The sequence below is a fragment of the Kogia breviceps genome, chromosome 9 (genome assembly GCF_026419965.1).
Source record: "Kogia breviceps isolate mKogBre1 chromosome 9, mKogBre1 haplotype 1, whole genome shotgun sequence".
Classification (NCBI taxonomy): Eukaryota; Metazoa; Chordata; class Mammalia; order Artiodactyla; family Physeteridae; genus Kogia; species Kogia breviceps.
The window spans coordinates 75,710,251-75,732,536 of NC_081318.1; the positions used below are offsets into that span (position 1 = coordinate 75,710,251).

Genomic DNA, 22,286 nt, shown 5'->3' on the forward strand with positions numbered 1-22,286 from the left:
ATCCATGTGCTGTCTGCCTCCTCTTTGACCTGAAGCCATGCTAGGTTCCTCAAAGCAGGGAACACAGCTTTCTTGCCTTTAGGACCAGCTCACAGCGCTCAGACATATGTGTTATCTGTACACACTGGGCACACAGTAAATAGAGACTGAAAATCTTGCATTAATTGAAGAAACAAGCAAACAAGATTTGTTCATTGAAGAGCAAACCAGATAGCAGATATTAAGAGATCTTTATGCCATGGAAGAAAATTGGCAGTCATTGAGTCTAAAGACCCAAAACAAAATCAAGCCCTTTGGAAATCAGGTCCCATCCCCATGTCTTCTACAATTAAACCTATCTTTGGAATAGATCCAGGAGCCAGAAATGGGATTTTGTTTTGGCTTAATTTGATAAGGGTTAAGGTGGGGACTACAGAGTTCAGACTTGAGCACACTCAAGAATCTTTTTTAAAGGCCTAGGGGACTGAATTTACCCCCAGGCGACTCTGAAACATTTGGATGAGCAGTGATAATGTGAAGGAAGGTAGGTAGGCAGCAGTCATGTGGGGGTAAAATGATTAGCATTCCAGGCTCTTCTCACAAAGGTAATATCATTTTTACATTTTCCCTTCTTTTAGGTGGAATGTTTCAGATGACAGGCCCAACTGAGGAACTGTTTTTTAATCATTTACTTGAAAAATTCAAGACAGACTTTGGAAACGCCGCATTTTCTGCACCATTCCATCCATTAAGGAATGTCAGCAATGCACTTGCACTACACAGATTATTTTGTCATTTGAAATTCTGTCATCTCCAAGGTTTATGAGTAACCAAATTTTAAATTTGTATTCATAACAGTAGCTTTTATGTGCACTGTATCTATTATAATCCTAATAAGCATGCCATGTAGGCAGTAGCCCCATCTTACAGATGAGGAAACTGGTGTTCACAGAGACCAAATAAGTTGTCCAAGAGAATAGAGGTACAGCTAATAAATGGTTGAGCTGGGATTCAAACCCAGTTCACAGACCTCTAAAGCCCACATTCCTATAATATTATCATCTCCCTCCAAGCCACATGGTATGGGAGAGATTAACCTTTTTAAGGGAGGTATTAGCCTTACCTCACAGGTAAGGAAGCTAAGGCTCAAAGTTGGCTAAAATCACAGATACCCAAGCCTGACGTCAAAGTCTGCGTCTTCCCAACTATCCCACGGCACTCACCGTGGTGCTAAAAATCAATTAGAAACCACATCTAACAATGACACCATTAAAAGAATCAATGTTAATGCAATTGAAAACATCTTTTGATTGTTCATCAAAATAAAGACATTTCCTTCATATTAAAACTAACATTCATGGAAGCAATATCATTTTCATAAGACTCCCTGATTTTCTTCATTATCTCTTCCTCAGCTTTGGCACATGTTTCCACACTGCCTTTAACCGTGATGGTGCGCTCTGGATTGTACAGCGTCAGTTCCTGCAACCTGCAGATTGAAACAGGGGAAAGAAAAAGACTGGAAATTATAGGAGGAAGACAGTTAATAATAGTCCAGCCTCAGATAGCAATTAAAACCCAACTGTGGAGGCTGGCAATATGTAAAAGTGGGTGGTTAGACATGATGAACAATGAGTAAGCCCCAAAAGACATGATTCCAAGAATTGTAAAACTGCATGAGAGAAGAAAATACTGCCCCCCTCCCACCTTCTCAATAAACATCACTGAGTGTACACAGTTCGATTAAGTCCGTGTTTTAAATAGAGTGCACTTCTTGACCACTTAAGGTGAACTATTTTCACAATTTAACAGTGAAATGTAAAGAAAACGATCAGAGGAATCTACAGTTTTCATGGAAACCAAGAACTAAATGAACATAACCTTTAATAAATATGTTCCTAGTCTGCACTAACCAATTCGAGGCATTAACTGGCATTCTCATGCAATTACATTTTCTGGGTCGCCAAGCAAGGAATAAGCATGGAAATATTCCAAAAGGGCAAGCCAGAATTCACGTGTCTAAACTTATTTTTGACGGTAATTTTAGAATTTAGATTGACGTAGGCTTCAGGAAATAATACAAATCAATCCATTTTGACTAAATTTTACAAATAGTCCCTCGATGACCATTTAGACAACTAAAAAGTTAGAATGCAACAGCAATATTCAGAAACTCCCTGCTTAACTCAGCTCCTGTTGAAGTTTCAAAATCCATTCAGGTGACATCTGAGACCACCTAAGGCCTGAGCCAGTCAACAGCCTTGAAGGGAAACCAGTGGGAGATACTTACCATGGAAATAAGACTAAATATACGGATGGAAAGGATATAGAATATTGAGACAGCTCCCCTTCATATTCCTAGGGTTAAAATTCTCATTTTCACTACTAGCAAAATGTCTCAAGCTAGACTTGAGCCAGATGAATAGGATATTTTTCCTTCACTTCTTCCTAAACTCGCTAAAAATATAGACATCTACACAATGAAGATGATTCGTCTTAGACTACTTAAACAAGTGTATGTCTCATCTCCAGGCTCAACCCACCTCTCCCCTGCCAAGCATTTTCTGTTACAATTTTTAAAATAGCTACTTCCAGAATAGATTTTAAGATTATTTTCTGTTAAAACCCTCCCCTTTCTGAGCATAAAATTCAAGACAGGGTAGGATCATTTGTTATTTTTACCACTTTGCGGTTTTTCCTTTCTTTCCCACAAAGGACAACTCTCACACTTCCTTTCCACCCTTCTTTGAAAACTCCTTACTACGTGAACATATTGCCCCAGTCTTTCTCTACTATTCTTTGACTTTCTGGGGTACTCTGAAGGAAATGAAGCAAAGTCACCCTCAGAAGACAAAGGCCTTTCCATATAATTTCAACGCATTCATGGCCCTAGGCATGGGGGCCAGCCTCCAAATCCCCACTCCCCAGGGATGGGCAGTCTCTTTCCACACTAACTAGAGCAAACATGTCAACCACAATAGAAAAATGGTAAAGAGTGTGACTTCTGAGGCTATGTTATAAAAGACACTGCCGCTTCCGTCTTGCTCTTTCCTAGATCATTCACTCTGAGGGAAGAGAGCTGCCATGTCTTTAAGACACGCAAACAGCCCTGTGGAGAGGTCCAGGAGGTGAGGAGCTGAGGCCTTAAGCAAAGAGCCGGCATCAACTTCTCAGCAACATCAAGAGATCCCCAAACAGAACTGCCCAGTCAAGCTGTTCCTGAATTCCTGACCCACAGAAACTAGGTCAGCAGTCAGTGCTTACCCTTGTCGTCAGCGGTCCAGTGGTGGGATAATTTGTTACACAGCAGTGCATAATACACTGGGTTATATATTCCAACTTTGGGAGTATATGCCAGAAAACCTGACCAAGACTTAAGCTAGGAAATATGAATGTAAAGTATTTAGTGCATCCTGCCTTTTTAGTGGGAACAGATAATGCTTTCACTATGAGTTAGAAACATAGCAGGCAATAGACTCAGTTTTAGAAAAGAAGTATAAGTATGGTGGTACAGGCCAGCTCCAAGAGTTGTAAAATGCTTAATATATAACCTACAGCTTAGAAACGGTGTGTGAAAGTTTTCTGATTCAAAAGAAAGCAAGCCAGCACTTACGGAGATATTGTGATTTTAGTGTCTGTGTCTTGCTCAATTTTTTTAAGGTTTCTTCCTTCCTTACCAATAAGACGTCCTACAAAGTTATTATGGGCTAAAATCTTCAAGGGAATCTCTTCTGTGCTGTAAAGAAAGAAGAAAACAAACAACAAAAAGGCCATCAAATCAGGGTAAATAAACCTACCGTAGGGTAAAAAGACAATAGTCATTCATTAAACATTTACTTCCTACCTACCATATAGGAAGAATTCTGCTAGGTATAGTTTAAAGCTTGCTGACCATTAGCCTACATTCTAGCAATGCATGAATAGAGTGGGTGAAAAAACACTGACAAGTATTTGGATAGGAGTTAAGTTTTAAAAGTTTTCTTTTATTCACCTCAGGGAATGTCTTCCAAAAATGGATTCTGTTAGCTCTTTGAAAACACCTTACTCAAACCCATATTCTAAAACCCTGAGTACCAGAACACCATGTACAAATGCAAACCAGTGTGATTTCAGAATAATTTTAAAACACACTCCTGGAGGTAACATGCACAATTTATAGAGGGAAACAGAAGAAACTCAACAGTGGTTACACCTTGGGGGAAGAGTATAAGAGCAGGAAGGGACAGCTTTCACTTTTCATTTTGCACCTTTCTGAATTTCCAAGTCATATATGTAGCATTGTTTTAAAATGTCATTGGGGTTATCTGAACGGTGGGCTTTTTCTTTACTTTTCTCTGTACTAAAAAAGAATTTTAATCTTATAATATAGCAACATATAATACCTTATAATTAAAATATATGAAATATATTTCAAAGGTTCCCTACAAATTAAATGCTAGTCATTAGGTCCCCAAGCTAAGTCCAGCATCTTACTCTGGATCCTACTTTCAGCACACCACTATGCTGGATGCTACAAGCAGCAGAGAACCCAACCTCTGCTCAAGGTTCCTGTGCAAAAGATATTTAGAGTTTCAACCTGAAATGCCCCAATCAATCTCCAGTTTACCGTAGCAGAAGATTAGGGATTTCCCCACCTCCATACTCCCTGTTGCTGCAGGGTAGGCTGTGCAGACACGGACAGAGCTCCAACGAGCTCCAAGTAAAGGAGTGAGGATTTGGGGTCTCTGCTTTGGGTAAATCCTGGGGATACTTCTTGGACCTTAGGTGAGCTTCCTATGACACCCAGTTGCCTTCTTTTACAGCCAGACTTTTCCCATTACACCACTCACAACATATCCAAACGTGAATGAAAACATAGTATTTAAAAGACTTATGCTTTATAACCAAATCAACCCTCTGTCGCTCTTTGGGACAGTATTCCTCTTTCTTTGTTGGCAATTCCCAAGAACTGTGTCACAGAATTCCAAAATAAGACAGTGTAAATATCAACCTCTTCACGGGGTAATCCTCTTTACTCACAATTTTATATCTTGAGCTTCTTTATGCATAATCTCCAGAATAGACTTACAAGCCGCAGAAGTGCCCTCAGGGGTAGAGAGAATAGTAATTGACTTCTCAGCAGCACCTGCATTCTCTTTACGATGGACATCAATTCTTCCAGTGGGCACAAAGGGAGAGGAAAACAAGAGCTGTAAGCATGTATTCACAACAGAGTCTGTAATTACCAACTTTGAAGTCACAGCACTTCCGGGCAAAGAGTGGATGACTCACTCCCCTCAAAAGCATCAAGTCTCGATAAGCTGTCACCATGGATGAGACCAATTTTAATTCCAGGAGTCCTCCCGTCTCTTTGCTCATGCAGGGGCATCTTTTCATTCTGCCCAAGCTGCATTTGCTTAATTTTCCTTTTAGGTGTCACAGGTCAAACATCTCACATCCAAGAGCCTGGGTTCAAACAAAAGGCTTTCTTTTGCTCTAAAACCAAGGGGGACAGGAACACAAGCCAAGAGGACTGGAGCTGGAGTTCCACAAGCCAGTTGGAACTCCTGATTCTATACTGTATGTCCACCATCCGTCACATGTGGGGATTTTGCTCCTCTGTTTCCTCTGGCAGGGCTCTTTCTACATTTTGCCTCCTTGAGAGAGGAAAGTGCATAACAAATAGTGATGGGAATGGAACCCAAAGAGATGGCAATTCCACTCAAAGAAAAGCAAATAGCCAATAAACACAAAATGATGTTCCACCTCACTGGTCATTAAAACAAGGTGTCATTTTCTTCTAGGCCTGCGAGCATGTTAATGGATGAAATCAAGTGCTGGCAAGCGAATGCGCATCTGGGCATGGCCACTCTTCTCGTTCAGTGCAGAGTACAGAGCGAACCGCCAGGACCTATCAGAGCTGAGCAGCTTATGATCTTTTGACCTAAGAATCCTACTTCTCGTAACGCCTCCTGCAGATGTAGTCTCATACGTGGGCCAAGGCGGGTGTTTTTCACCCTTTGCAGTATTGACATTTCGGATCAGACTAGTGCTTTGCTGTGGAGGCTGTCCCGTGCATTGTAGGATGTTCCGCAGCATCCCTGACCTCTGCCCACTAGATGCCAGTGGCACCCCCCTCTCATCCAGATGTGACAACCAAAAATGTGTCCAGACATTGCCGAACGTCTGCAGGGGGGACCACTACTGCTTGAAAATCACTAGTGCAGGAATGTTCATGTAGCACTATTTGTAACAGAAAGTTGGAATTATCTTTGAAATACCTCTCAGGAAGAAACAGTTAAATAACATTACATCCATACTATAGAGCTGTTCGAAACCATGTTGTTAAATTACAGGTGCCAACATAGTTAGAGGTCCTTGATCTTATATGAAAAAATATGCAATACATACCATGGTATGATTTCTCATTTAAAGCTACACATGTTAGTAGGTACAAGGAATGAGTCCTGTAAAGACATATCCCCAACTTAACAATGGTCACCTTGGGGGTTAGATGAAGATTAGCTCTTTGTTTTTATTTTTTTAATGTACATACTTGTATGTTTTGAATTAAATACTAAAATAAGTCTTCTGTTTAAAAAGTACAGGAAAATAAATCAACTATCAAAAAAAAATGTGTTCAGGGAAAATTAAGTACTGGTGAGTTCCCTTGGCCACTCAAACACTAGATGAAGAGCTGCATAACTCATGGTCATGAGAAGGACCACTTCATCCTGCCAATAAAATCAAGGCCTGGATTTCATTTTCCTAAATGTGTGACTGAAAACTGAAGATTTATCTCAGAATTAAAACCTGTAACTAAAAATTAGGGCAATTTAGAAGTGAAACAAATAAGGGATATCTAGAAATAACCGATAAAAAAAGTATCTTAGATAACAGTTCTGATCTCAGGAACCATCTTTCCAGTCACTGGTTTCAATCCCCAATCACTGTAAGTACTGTCTCTCTTCTAGTACGTAAGGTGTTAATCTCCCTCCTCCCGGTTTATTTCCACCTGCTCACTGTGTTAAGGATTACTAAACTCTGATCATCTGAGAGAAGGTGATGTTGCTTTACAGATTAGGGTAGCCCTTCGAGGCCATTCCAGAAATAGAAGATCTGATAATGACTCGTTTCAATGGCAAGAATTAATTAAATCCGCTGGCAGAGCTGCAAGTGAATCATCGGATACAGCAAAAATTGCTTCCCTTCCCTCTCCATCCTCCATCTTCCTGCTTAAATAAAACAAACCGTGCAATTTAAATCACAGAAGCTCTTTCCTCCTACAAAAGGAAATGAGTAGCTTTAAAAGGAACAACTTTAATCTGCCATGTGACAAGAAAGGTAAACCACTGAGTAATTAGTTTCTGCAGGTAACGGGGAATCAAGGGAAGCAAGAAGCCCTTAAATTTTAACACTAAAACCAGGCAAACTTAAGATGAAAACTGATTAGGCTATGGTTCAGTTGTCTTCCCCACACTCTACATTGTGAAGTCAAAGCCTCTGAGTTTGCACAAAGGTAACCAGCACCCAGCAAATCCTGCTTCAAAGCAGGGGAAGGCAGGACCAGATGTCACTCCACAGGGGAGTGGGTACGCAACCACCACTAGACACAGTTCATTTGTTTCTGCGTGAGAAATGATTCAGACAGGTCAAGGCAGGCATGGTGCCTGTGATGAACATGGATAGCCTCTTAAGCCTATTGGAACAAACACATAGGCAAGATATACACAGCACAAGGTATGGTCGCACTTTCTGAAAAAGACTCTGCTTAACTCCTTGAACCACACAAAATAATAATTTTTCTTACTAAATTTAAAAAGCAAAATGATCCGCAGTCATCTCTGTAGCTGGCCCAGGGGCCATTTCCCTACCCTTGCCTACAGAGTGACACAAGAGAGATTTGTACACACAGCCTCTTCTCCCTCATACACCCACAGTTCTTCAGGAAATATGGCAGCAGCTGTCCCAGAGGTGTGCCTGGTAGCAATTTACAGAACTAAGGGTGAGGACAGAGTTCATTACCAAGTTTCTCTGGGTCAAAATCTTCACTACAGCATTAACAGGATGGTTACTGAAGCAAACCAATGACCATATAATCACTGGAGCTTCAAAACTGAGAAAGCACCTTAGATATATTTTAAGGGCATTAAATATAATTCACATATAGTTATTTCACTCATTTGACAAATATGAGACCTACCTACATATAAGGCAACAGGCGCACCACTGGGGCTACAGTGGTAAATAAAAACAAATAGCTCCTGCTTTCTACTCCTAAAAAGTTAGCGCCAAGGTTTGATGGAGAATCTTCTAATTCCTCAAAATCTGCAAATTAAAACTATCAAACAACATCCTAAAGAAACAACCATTCTAACTACATGGCTTAAACACAGGATAACTATGGACCATAGCTGAATGATTCTTCACTGAAGTAAAGCAAGACTGAAAAACTCTCTGTATTGGACCCAGAAAGTTACTTCCAAAAGCACTGAAGGCAGCTATCACTGGAGGTCAGAGTGGGGACTGGGGAGCAGAGAGCCTGGATGCTGCCCTTCTGTTTATCTCGGCCTCCATCATCAGGAGTGGAGTAAGTATCATTGTTTTCCATTCATGTGTGAAAATTTGAAGTTCCCTTTGAGATTAAGGTTTAGCCCCAGGTTTATATGAAATGAACACTAAGATATCAAATCACGGGAATTCCCTGGTGGCGCAGTGGTTGAGAGTCCGCCTGCCAATGCAGGGGACACGGGTTTGAGCCCTGGTCCGGGAAGATCCCACATGCCGCAGAGCGACTAAGCCCGTGCGCCACAACTACTGAAGCCCGCGCTCGAGCCACAACTACTGAAGCCCGCGCTCCACACCAAGAGAAGCCACTGCAATGAGAAGCCTGCGAACCGCAACGAAGAGTAGCTCCCGCTCAATGCAACTAAAGCCCACGTGCAGCCCACCGCAGCCATAAATAAATAAACAAATACATTTATTTTACTTATTTATTAAAAATAAAAAGGATATCAAATCACAAAGATTTTCCGGATTCCCAAGTACCATAAAAGAAGGGATCATTACCATGTTCAGAAGGACACAAAGTACCAAGACAACCCACTCTGTTATTAAGATCCAAAGGGGAAAGCATGAAGGCCCCCCACACACTCGGGAATACTCACTTAGACTGGGTCTGTTTCGTAATGTTCCGAATGGTAGCACCTTCTTTTCCTATAATGGCTCCAACGAATTGGGTGGGAACCAGCAGACGTAGAGGCAAGTCGCACGGTTTCTGCTTGGACATGGATCCTGGAGACCCCTGCCGCGATGAGCCCCTCTGCCCAAACCCACGGCGACCTCGGGGCTGCTGTGAGGGGTTCTGCTGGGCAGCCATTTCGTCAGGGATGTAGGCCACTTTCAGCGTGAAGTTCTCCAGCTGGAATCCATTCAGTTTGTCTAAAGCTCTGAAAGTTGACAAGGAGCAGGGGGTGGGAAGAGAAACCGAGCTATAAAACAAACCTTTCAACAAAGCAATACCCACCTAATCCACTCAGGATTACTGGCTCTAAAACTTCTGAATAAAGCCACTGAAGAAGGAGCAAACCCAGAACACACAGAACACTTCCCCCGCCGACCTGCACTTTTCCTTTGAAGGACACACAGGAAAGACCAACAAGTTTCCAAAGGGAACATATTTGCCATCTACCAATAAAGCAAAAAAAAAAAAAAAACCACTTTGTCAAACCCTGACTAGGGAATTCCCTGGTGTTCCAGTGGTTAGGACTTGGAGCTCTCACTGCTGAGAGCCGGAGTTCAATCCCTGGTTGGGGAACTAAGATACCCCAAGCCGCATGGTGCAGCCAAAAAAAACCCCCAAAACCAACAAACAAACAAAAAAGAAAAACCCCACTCTTGACTAAGCTATTGCCCGTAAGGTCAGTAACAGCCTCTGAGCACCCGCACAGCAGGAGAGGAGTGGGCAGTCCTCATCCTGGCCAGTTTTTCCAAATCAGAATGGAAAGGATGCAACAAATATACACCTCCCTTACTTCAACCTCTTAAATACAAATATTTAAAATATTTTAAGAATCAAAGGACAGGGATACTTCCCTGGTGGTCCAGTGATTAAGACTCCAAGCTCCCAATGCAGGGAGCCCAGGTTTGATTCCTGATCAGGGAACTAGATCCCACATGCTGCAACTAAGACCCAGTGCAGCCAAATAAATACATAAATATCTTTTTTTAAAAAAGAAAAAGAAAAAAAGAATCAAAGGACAAAAAGCTCTAAGCTACTCAACGGAGATGGGTAGGATTTAATACTCAGGTTAATCAATCACTATAAATTCTCAATACATATTATGAGTCCCCAAGGGAGTAAGCAGTCCCTGCCCTTGTGGAGTTTATGATTGATCTGGGGCAGAAGTGAGCCAAAAAAAGCCAATGAAGCTGTCTTCTACCTTACCTATCTAACCATCCATCCATGCACCTATTCATCTATTTTGAGAAGAACTTTACTTTTTTTTTTTTTTTTTTTCATTTTTGAACATTATGGAAAAGTACCCAATCTTAAGCATACATCTCAATGAATTTTCACAAGGTGAACATGCACATCCAGATGCAGAACTAAGACACACCAGTGTCCCAGAAGCCCCACCAACCAGTACCTCCTTCCAGTAACTGCCCCTCCCCTTAGCTTCTCACACCATAGATTAATTTTGCCTGTTTAAATTTCTACATAAATATATATGAGTAGACATGTAATCTCTCATGTCTGGCATATTTTACTTACCTTATTTATAACAGTCATCCAAACTGTTGTGTTCTAGCTTACCTACATATTCTAAAAGTGAAAAACTCAATAAAAAGTTGACAGGCGGTATCACCAAGGTTTCAAAAGCATACACAGACATAATCCTAATACTACACACTCCCAGTGCACAACAAAATTTTTTTTTAAAAAAGGCCTCATACTTTCTCTAGGTTTACTCAGATTCTTTGCTCAGATGGTGCTCCAGTGGGCCCTGAGTTCAATCCAGGCAGGGACAGAAATACAGGCATGAAATGCTCTCTGTCTAGTTGCTCAGAATGATCATTTCTGGTTCACATACTGCTTTCCTTATCTGGAGATCTTTCCATTTTTGACTTGGATGGAAAGGGTGGTGGGGGGAGATAGTCCCAGAACCAAAAAGGGTACCAAAACCATGAAACTGCATGGCAGACCCAAGCAACCAGATAAGGCATACCAATGTTCTTAGGACCCAGAATTCTGCCCTTTCTCACTCCAATCCCCTGTTCCATCACTGTCCTACAGTGCCTTGCACACGAATGAACTCTTATTAGAAAAGATCCCAATCATACAGGAAAACAAAGTATCAAATTTCTGTCACTATCACCAACCCTCCAAGACCCTTCCCAGAGTAACTGTTAACTGTGATAACTTCTGCAAACAGACCAGTTCTTTCCATATGTTCACAAAGGTGTGTACGTGTTCAGTACCCTCTTTAAAAGCGTAACTGAGATCATGATATACATAGTCTTGTGACTTGCTTTTTTCCCAAATACAATACATCTTGGGATATTTCCATGTGATTTTTCTATCAGAGGGCATTCTTTTCTAATGTATATATAAGGGAATCACTTTGCTACACAGAAGTTAACACAACATTGTAAATCAACTATACTTCAATTTTTAAAAAGTAGCTAAAGATGGCATTCTTTTCATAAGCTTCACAGGTGATAGCAAGCACACAGCAAAACCTGTTTTACCAATGCCCTGATACAAGAACCTTAAGTTAACACATTTTTCCTTGCTTCTTCCCTCTCACCTTTTTTCTTAAGGAATATGTCGATTAAGGGCTCTAAAATATTTTGGCTATTTCTAAAGGAAGACAACAGCTGAGAGATTTTATTAATATCAATGATGTATATTTATTACAGGAAGGTGGAATTACAGAAGTTTCAACCAATTAGATATTCATTCAAAGTAACCTTTTTTTTTTACCCCCCACTCTGGGCCACTTGTGGCATCTTCGTTCCCCAGCCAGGGATCAACCCAGTGCCCTCAGCAGTGAAAGCACACAGTCCTAACCACTGGAACAACAAGGAATTCCCCATCAAAGCAACTTTAAACCTTTTAAAAGCCCAGAAGAAACAGACATAAAGAAAGCCAAGCCCAATGTAGGAATCAACTATACCTACAGGCATAAAAGGCAATACAGTCCGTAGTAACATCCTTTCCCACTATAAAATTGAGTACTGCCAGCTTCAGAAGAGGGTAAGTAAAGTTTGATTCTGGAATTAAGTCAGTAATGTTACCAAAAAAAGCAATTAGCTTCTTTCTTGAGTGAGAGAGGCAGGCAGACAGACATCTTTCTCCATGGGAATAAACAGAGATAAACATGTAAGTCACCAGATCCTTTTATGTATTCTGGGGCTATCCAGATAAGGTCATGTGTGTCCCAAGAAACAACTCTCTCAAATTGGCATAAACTGTAATTCCAAACTTCACTGTGCTGCTTGAAAAAGATTTCTTGGAGGGGAAAAGAAAAGATTCTCTCACTTGGGAGGTCAGATAGCACAGTGTTCCAGGACCCAGGGTGCAGTCTGGGTCCCAAAGGCTCTAAACTCAGGCTGCTCCTGTCACAGAGCAGACAGCACGCACTGTGTATATCCCACTAACCGCCAAGAAAGCAGGGTTCCCAACCCCGCAACCTACAGTGCTCCTAAGTTGGACACAGCTAGCTGAAGGTACAGGAGTAACTTAACTGCAAGCAATGACTTTCTCATGACTAAAGATTCCAAGTTTCTGAATTTTAAGTCAACCACTATAACCTTTCTATGCACAAAGCTTAATATTCAGCTATACCATTTGGTGGTCTGCTGAGTTCAGGGGAAAACTTAATAGTATTTTCACCAACCCTACTGTACATGCAAGACGTGTGATCAATAATTATCATCATAATTACTCAAAACATATGAGTTCAGCTCAACAGAACTCAAGGATGTTTATCCCACATGTGTATTACTCAGGATGCTGTTTCTCATCATTTCTCATCTCCACTCTGATGCAATTTTAAGAGTCATTCAGAAGATGGTGAGTAGTTTTGCTAGCTGGTAGCTCTTAATTGCATTGCTAAGTTTACTGGGATAGATCACAGTGTAGGACTGAAAGGGCCTTGAGAGAAAAAATAAGTAGTTTATCTCAAGGATAAGAGAGTAAGAAGAACTGAGACCCAGAGAAGTTAAATTTATCCAATGGTACACACATACAGAGCTGAGCAGTGAAAAAGAGACCCAAATTCTAGCCCAGCTTGAAGACTAAGTAGCCAGGGAACCCTGGAAAAATCGTTTTGTTGTTTGGCATTAGCCTAGATTTATGGTCCCTTTCAACTCTAAATTCCAAGTCTAAAATGTTTTTCTTATTCCTAGACCTCACTGCTGGGTATCTCATAGATCCTAACAAAATGAGGCTTAGCCATTATTGAAAAGTCATACCATTCCATTTTCTCCATGTACCAAGAATAAGAGGCTGAGACATACAATTCAGCAATAATTACCAAAAGCCTGATAATACCACTGCAGGGATGCATCTTAAGGAAACAATTATGGACAAAGCCCATATATTTACCTACAAAAGACTTCATTACTAAACTAGTTCTAAAGGCAAAAAAACCTGCAAACAACCTAGATGCCCAGTAGAGGACTTAGCTACATAGACTGTGCTAGAGATGAAATACCAGATAGAGATTACTAATAGTATAAGTATAAATACAGTTAATGCAGAGACAACCTGCACAACTCTACAGAATGATCTTTAGCATTTTAAAAGTTGTAACGCGTGGACAAAGTCTAATAAACTTGATGGCAAATTTCCCAGTGTTTATCTCTGAATGGCAAAAAGGGCAACAATTTCTTTGTCTCACCACCTGCTCTATTTTTTTTTCCAGAATAAATCTTCTATTTACATAATTTTCAAAGCTTAAGGGTAAATATCCTCCCTTTAGCCATCAGCCAAGTTGTTTCAAACACTTCTGTGTGTACCCAGTACAAATCTTCAAACTGATATGAAAAGATATGCAATAATAGCTTCAATATATAAACTATATTCCTATTCCCCAACAAAAAAAACCACACACCAGAAATAAGAACCCCCTGGACAACAAGGTCCTACTGTATAGCACAGGGAACTATATTCAATGTCCTGGGATAAACCATAATGGAAAAGAATATATATATATATATAAATATATATATATATATATAAAACTGAGTCACTTTGCTATATAGCAGAAATTAACACAACGTTGTTAAATCAACTACACTTCAATTTTAAAAAATAATAAAATAAAATGCCAAATTTATCTTTAGAAAAAGCTCCTCAGATAATAAACAGTCCCAACTACAAAAAAAGAAAAGAAATAGGAACCCTAAAAAAAGAGAACTAAATACCTACAAATGCTGAAGGGTTATTTCTTTGTCACCCATTACAAATCTTCCAATGAATACTGTCTTTGTTATCTGAGCATCCCAGGAAGATGGAAGGAATAGGTATTCCAGAGACCTAAGTCTCTCTTGCTTCCAGGAACAAGAAACACTAAATACATACTCCTGTTGTTTTGTTTTTTAATAAAATGCTTTGATCTTTTTTAAAAATTCATATTTTTTATTTATTTTTTTAAAATTTATTTATTTATTTTTGGCTGCGTTGGGTCTTCGTTGCTGTGCGGGCTTTCTCTAGTTGCAGCAAGCAGGGGCTACTCTTCGTTGTGGTGCATGGGCTTCTCATCGTGGTGGTCTCTCTTGTTGTAAAGCAATGGCTCTAGGCGTGCGGGCTTCAGTAGTTGTGGCTCGCGGGCTCTAGAGCGTAGGCTCAGTAGTTGTGGCACAAGGGCTTAGCTGCTCTGCAGCATGTGGGATCTTCCCAGACCAGGGCTCGAACCCGTGTCCCCTGTATTGGCAGGTGGATTCTTAACCAGTGCACCACCAGGGAAGCCCCATACTCCTGGTTTTAATAATTTATTTTTTAAGTTTTCATTATTTTTACTCATGTATTATTTTAGGAAATTAGTAATTTGAGGCTTGAGGTTAAAGCAAATGCATGAATTTCCTAGTAATATTGGCACTGTTAACCTTTGATTTTTTCTTAGCCACAAGGTGGCAGGAATTTCCATGTTAAATTCTTAGAGACATAGCCTTATTGAAGAATCCTCTTAAAAGTGTCATTCACAGAGCTTAAAAAGAGGCTTTTGAACTTGGTCCCTAACTCCTGAGGGTCAGTGACCAGTCATTATCTGAAATGAAGTATCCTGTACAATAACGGGGTGTTATCAACAGCAGTGAAAAATGTTAGGAAAATGTGTAATAGGTGCTAACTTAGGAACTCTTACCACCTTCCCATTTTACACATAGGGCTGAATTAAGATAGTTTAACTTGACCAGAGTCACAGCTAGAGAAGTGGCACAGGAAGTCCATCCCATGGACTTGGACTCTGGAATGTATCCTCTTAATCTCCACGCTCTACTCACTCCTGCACAAGCACATCTCAGTTACAGAGATGCCCACGTAACAGATGCCATGGAAAAAAAGAAGTCAGCTGAGAATGTCACCTCAGCCATTAACACCTAAAGAAGTGAGCTTTGGATGGCTGCAATGGAAAAGGCAAGAAGAAATCATGCCAGGTTGGTTTAGGCAACAGTCTTGCTGGATGGAGCTCAGAGAACAGGCTCTCAGGGTTCAGCAGAGCAAGGCCTGGACGGACCAGCCTTCGCCAGGCTCAAGCCAAATCTAGCTGTTCTTTAGGTGCCCAGAAGCAATGGGATGAACAAGAATTATTTACAGTAAATTATTATTTACTGTAAATTATCAAATTTATATTTGATAAGACCACTGTCTATAAATATGAGCACATATGCATGAAAATATTAGTTTCTTGTCAGCCCTCATTTTGTAGCTAAAAAACTGAAGCTCAGAGAGGTCAAGATTACAGTCAGGGCTGCTTGACTTCAGGGCCCATGCTTTCTCCACTACACTGAATGCCTCTCAAATAAAATTAATTCTCCTCAAAGAATGATAACGCACTTCACATCTTTTTAAAAAACTTACTAGAAAACTAATAGTTTTCATAACATTGTACACAAAATTGATTTGTCCGTTCTTTAAACCTATTAACTTTCTCTGAATACTCACTTATTTTCTAATTCTCTTTGATCTTTGGAATTCTTGAGAGGGAGAAAACCCAGTATTCCTAGAAGGAAACTCAACTTGGACAGGAATTAAATTAGGTAATCCCTCTCCGAATACTTTTCCAGCACTGGAAGGCACATCCTTGAGGACAGAGACTTTGCCTTTATTCATCAGCAACTTTTGGTCCATAATTGGTACCCAATAAATGTTAATGGGTTGACTACTAGAATGAAGGACATGATGATTTTTCATTCACTGAAATGCCCAATTTATTTGTTTAGATTACATAACTGCCTAAACTACAAACTCCTAACAGCCTTTTCGTCCCTCCTTGTGATCAACAGGATCCTGACATCTCTAACAATCACTACGAAGTGCTTTTAGAATTAAAATGTCTCCACATTCAGCTTGCTGTCATGCTGAGAGTACCTTCAGCAGTCATTCTGCCTTGGCTAGCAGTCTACACTTCCCATGCCTGTACTCTTAATGCTTCGGAATTTTTACAGGGGATTGTGGGTGCTAAATGTCAGTCAGTCCCCAGGAAGGCTCACCCCAAACGTCTGCAAAGCTATGTGGGTATGTCTCCAACATGCGCTCTCCCGTACAGCTGTGTAACTGCTAAATTAGACGCCTCCCCTCTACCCAGCTAGCCTCACATAAACTGTCAAATAACACAACTGGGACAGGCCTCTGACAATCTCCAAATATCCTTGGGTTTATCATGCTGTCCCTTATCTCCCATCTAACAGAGAGTTGGCTCTACCAAGTAATATTTATTACAGTCTTTGTAAAGACTAACACATGTAAATGAATGGAGCCCCTGTGTTCTCACTGCTCACTTTTACCCCCAATCTACTTCGGGTAAAAAATATGAAATTTTCTTGATATTCCTCTTATATCATGATTGAAGAATAAAATTTGTAAGAAATCAGTTTGTTTTACAACATATACCACAACTTCTATAACGTCCTCACATAAGCTGTTAACATTTTTAAAATAAATGAACAATACAAACAGAAGGAAAAAATGAGTATTTTAAGATATATTAAGAGCCTCCACAGACATGGAGATCAGACTTGTGGTTGCCAAGGGGGGTGGGGGGGAGGGAGAGGGATGGACTGGGAATTTGGGGTTGGTAGATGCAATCTATTACATTTAGAATGGATAAACAACAAGGTCCTACTGTACAGCACAGGGAACTATATCCAATCTCCTGGGATAAACCATAATGGAAAAGAATATTAAAAAAAGAATGTAGATATATGTAAAACTGACTCACTTTGCTGTACAGCAGAGGTGGTACAACATTGTAAATCAACTATACTTCAATTAAAAAAAATATACTAAGAGTCTCATATTAAAATATTAAACTAAAAGTGAATCTCGAGTCTTGCTCCTGAGAAAGAAAAGTGAAATTAACATAATTAGATACTACTTCTCACCCACTTGATAGGCAGTTTGATAAAGCCCTCTGTTAGGGAGAATTAAGGAGACAATGGACTCTCTCACAGTGCTGACAGGAATTTAAACTAGTTCAAGCTTTAGGAAGGATAACTCATCAATATCCAACAAAATTTTTAAAATGCACATCCTTCTTGACTCAGCAAATCTACTTCTAGGAATTCAACCTATGGCTATACTCACACACTTGCAAAATGACTGCAAAAGGGACTCAGTGTATCATTGTTCATAACTGCAAGAGAACTAAAAATCCAATTTGGGGGCTTCCCTGGTGGCGCAGTGGTTGAGAGTCCGCCTGCCGATGCAGGGGACGTGGGTTCGTGCCCCGGTACGGGAAGATCCCACATGCCGCGGAGCGGCTGGACCCGTGAGCCATGGCCGCTGAGCCTGCGCGTCCGGAGCCTGTGCTCCGCAACGGGAGAGGCCACAGCAGTGAGAGGCCCACGTACTGCAAAAAAAAAAAAAAAAAAAAAAAAAATCTAATTTGGGAATAAGTCATTCCATATCCATACAATCGAATTCTATGCAACTGTAAGAGATATATTTACATGTATAAAACCCTCAAGTGTTACGGTATCATCTGGGTAGAGAGGAGGAAGAATACACACACGTACTGTTCTCCCCTATGGTAATCTTCAAGGAAGGGAACAAGGTAGGTGGGCAACAACACTGGAGGAAGATTTGTACTACATACATCTTTAGACCTTTAAAATTCTGAACCATGTGAATATTACCAATTACAAAAATAAAGCTCCACTTGTGTTATGCAAATTTCCACCTCTTTCCCACCCCTACCTTTTCTTTTCATAGTCCCTCCACGCGTGGGCACCGCCTTTGGTAACCTGGCTCTATTCCCACTCTTGCTGCTGGCTTCGCCTTTCCCCTTTAGGGCTCAGGGTCAGCCAGCGTGGTCCTTCTTTTCCCACACAGAGCACAGACAGTCTGTTCCTGCCTGCACTTCAGCTGGCGGTGGTCAAAATTTCCATGGTCTGCTGACACTCAGCACGCTGCTGGGCACCTGGCCGCCATCCCTCCACATCTGTGTTCTGAGCAGATCAGTCAAGAGCAGTATTTCTGGGATCCTCATTTCCTCTCTCTAGTGGTCAGTCAGTTCATTAGATTATTCCCAAGCCTACAGAATTATCTTTTCCTAGGGAAGATTTTTTTGATCTGTGAAACTTTGCCTATTGCATCGGAATATACTTTTTTCCACCAAATTACATTAATCCCACTTCTGCACACTCCTAAATGACAACAGGAATCAGAAAAATCAGCGAACAAGAAAACTTAACATTTAACACTTGTTGTTAGTTTAACACATGATAAACTTACCAGCTTTGGGCAAAACAGCCACAATGTATGTTATCATAACCAATAATGAGGAAAAAAGTCTTTAATGTAATTTAGCAGTGATACCCAGGCCCAGAGCTTTTTGCAAACAGGATGCAATTCAGCTTCATACTATATCACTATATTCTTGGCATTAAAGATATACTGAAAATCTAACAAAAACTTTAACCAATGTAGGTTCTTATTAGACATTCAAACTTAAAAAGAATTGCAAGGTCACACTTTGCAAAATAAAGTTTCTGTCTGCTACCCACCAGCCCAAAATATAAGTACTATATTTACCCTAGTTATTACACAGAGATTAAAAGTTTCAAACTGCTTACTGTCTAGCTTGCTCCTTACTGGAATAGGTTACATTAACGACTGCAGTTTCCGAGTCAGTGTTCACTAGAGGAAGAAAAAAAATGAAAAGGAAAAGAAAGGTTAGTTTTCTTTCTTCTTTCTTCCTTTTACAAATTTGAATGCAATTGAGAAGACATGTACCTTGCTCACAGCTTTCCACCACTCCATACTGGACTAGTAAACTATCCAGCACCTATCAGGAGGGGGAGAGAAAATTACAAATTTTCAATTTCCCACGTTATTAACAAGGGCAGGAATAGGTTTTAAAATCACAAAGTAATTGTGATGGAAATGAGTCCCCCGCCCCCCCCCAAAATAACTGGGGTTTGGGCCTACAGAAGTGAGGGAAGGACCCCATAGGGAGCATACGGTGGGTTTTTCTCTTCTGCCTCTCCCGAGGTCCCTGACTTCAAGCTGATTTAACCAAGAAGTATAGGGGCTCAGCAAAATATTCAAAGCTACAGCTGCTGGTCCCTGAGGCTGGAGGACAAAGAAGCATGTAATTCTCATACACACACCACCAACACATCATCACACTTCCTCCTTGTATAGCAAGTCACAAGACAAGGGCCCACATTAAGTTTTATCTTTAAGATATTCCTTTTCAAAGAACTTCCTTTTACAGCTGGAACAGATGTATCAGAACAGACTACTCTCAAGGCAGGCTAGCAAAATGAATAAAGATATTCTGCCTGGAGTCTTGAACTAAAGACTAATCTAAGTGGTTTATCAATTCTTGGGACAGTAGAAAGTATAAAAAGAAGTGAGTCTGTGCTGTCAGTCTTCTAAGCCTACACTGAGTTGGAAAAAGTACAGTTGGAAACTATCTTTCCTGTAGCTGCATTATTGCACATGCATGTTATTCTAATGAAAAGCTGTTAAAACAGCAACTGAATTTTATTATAGTATAAACTGCAGGTGTACATCTCATCCGTATAAACCAAATTCAACTATCATTCGCTTCCAAGAACTGTAACAGGTTTTTCTTGAAAAGTAAAACAAAATAAACTTCTATTAATTTATAGTGAACCATTTACTCATCAATTTAATTGCCAAATTTGAAGGACAGTCCCTTGAGAATGTTTTCTGGCCCCCAGGACACAGTAAACCATTAAGAAACTCACTAAATAAGTTTTTATGGTAATTTCCTACTAACATTTAAGCAATTTCTTCTAAAGCAATGTTTATCTTATGTGGTACCTTTCAGGCCTTTATTTTGTCTGCTGAGTCCAGACTGAAATCTACAGCAAGGTTTGTCTGGAGATGAACTTTTTATTTATTTATTTTTTCCATTTTAAATAAGGTTAACACCTATTTGTGAATGGAATGGTTCGTATTTTCATAGGTAAGTTTTGACACAGGGAATTTCCTGTGGGTGAGGTCTAGAAGCACACTGATCTTTGTCTCAAATTACAGCTACTGCTTAAATCATAAAGCTTAATTTTTTACTTTTAATTCAGAACGCTTGACTACATAAAATTCCATTTGTCTGTCTCAGCCATTAGAATGCATGCTCAGCATGAACAGGAAGTTTTTGTTCACTGTACTAGCCCCAGCACCTAAAATATACAGGCAGAAAAAGACATTCAAATAGTTCATAAATGAAGTGAAGCATTCTCAGGAGGAAATACTAGTATAGCTTATTAGGAACAGTACTCTTTATAACAGCGCTCACCTGTTTTAGAGGTAAGTCTGCTGTGCATGTAATGTTGATAAGAGACCTAATTTATAAAGGCCAAAAAATAGGAAACCTTTCACAATGCCATGCAAATAGACAGTACGCAACATGGAATGCCTTAAAAAAAATTTAAACAGCAATCTGCTTATATTTTTAAAACTAAAAAAAATTTTTAATACCAATAAATGTTTTCTGTGTAAATTTAAAAATTCTAACAAGATATTCATATTCCAACTTAAATAATTAAAGCAGCGGGAAAGGTACTTCTACCATTTAAAATTTAGCTTTTAAATGAAAGTCACTCCAATAGTAGAGCTTTATGAAATGTGGGTACCTTGAGGGGCGGGGGTACGGAGGCAGCTAGAGGTGGTGGAGGAGGCGTGTAGGAAGTAGCGTGTAAGTGCCAATTTAACAGATGTTAATTTAAATAAACATTCTTAATTCTTCCTAAAAGCAATTTGTTCACTAAATACGGTAGTCTCCATGTAGCTTACCTTACACTACATTAACTTTTACTACTACAGAGAAAGTACAAAAGTTAAATACCCATGATTTATCAACAATGTTGACTAAACCTACAATAATGCTAATGAAACTAATGCCTCCAGAAGGCCCACTGGCAAAGTGATGTATGAATTATATATACTTTGATATATGTATAGACACAAATAGACACATATATTTACATGTGAATATATATATACACACAGACACAATTAATACAAGTCAATTTTTAACTTGAAAAAAACTGAGGAAATGTCCGTCAAATTTTTCACTGCGTATATTATATATAAAGTTTAGTATGTTCAAAACAAAACTGCTTGTAAGAGTTAAACATTCTAAGTAATAATAAATGCTATTGGTTGTCAACTGTCCCATGTGTAAAATCTCTAGAAATTAGAAACTACAGTCCTATCCACTAAAAATGGTAATTTTATTGTGTGTAAATTAGCACCCCCTTTTCCACAGCACCTTAGCTGACCTAATCCTCGAGATGAAAGCAATGTCATTTTATAATCTCTTCACTGATCTTTATTCTCCCACTAGACTAGTGATTATTAACCACAGTGATGTGATTATTTGTCAGGTGTGTCACAAGTAACTTATTCCTCACAGTTATACTGGCTTCCATACTCCAGATAATTTATATGTGTATGATCACAGACGCCAATCCTCCTGATTGGACATGTGTGTTTTAGAAGATGATGGGACAGTACTTGTCATTACAGTCCAGGCGCCCCCTTCAGTGTGGCTCCTCCACACAGGGCTGCACTCGCTTCTAAACTTCATAAGGGAAGGGACCATGTCTTAGTGACCTGTGAGCCAAAC

At 39.9% G+C, this 22,286-nt stretch overlaps 1 protein-coding gene across 1 annotated transcript in view; it reads right to left on the reverse strand.

Moving 5' to 3' along the window:
• IGF2BP3 (insulin like growth factor 2 mRNA binding protein 3) overlaps positions 1 to 22,286 on the reverse strand; it is a 140,606-nt gene that overhangs the window by 18,472 nt on the left and 99,848 nt on the right. Inside the window, exons 4-9 of the mRNA XM_059074162.2 lie at positions 19,421 to 19,472; positions 19,261 to 19,324; positions 9,126 to 9,407; positions 4,999 to 5,133; positions 3,593 to 3,715; positions 1,333 to 1,468 (exon numbers count right to left, since the gene is read on the reverse strand). Of these exons, the coding sequence (XP_058930145.1) occupies positions 1,333 to 1,468; positions 3,593 to 3,715; positions 4,999 to 5,133; positions 9,126 to 9,407; positions 19,261 to 19,324; positions 19,421 to 19,472 (792 nt within the window). The remainder of the gene's footprint in view (positions 1 to 1,332; positions 1,469 to 3,592; positions 3,716 to 4,998; positions 5,134 to 9,125; positions 9,408 to 19,260; positions 19,325 to 19,420; positions 19,473 to 22,286) is intronic.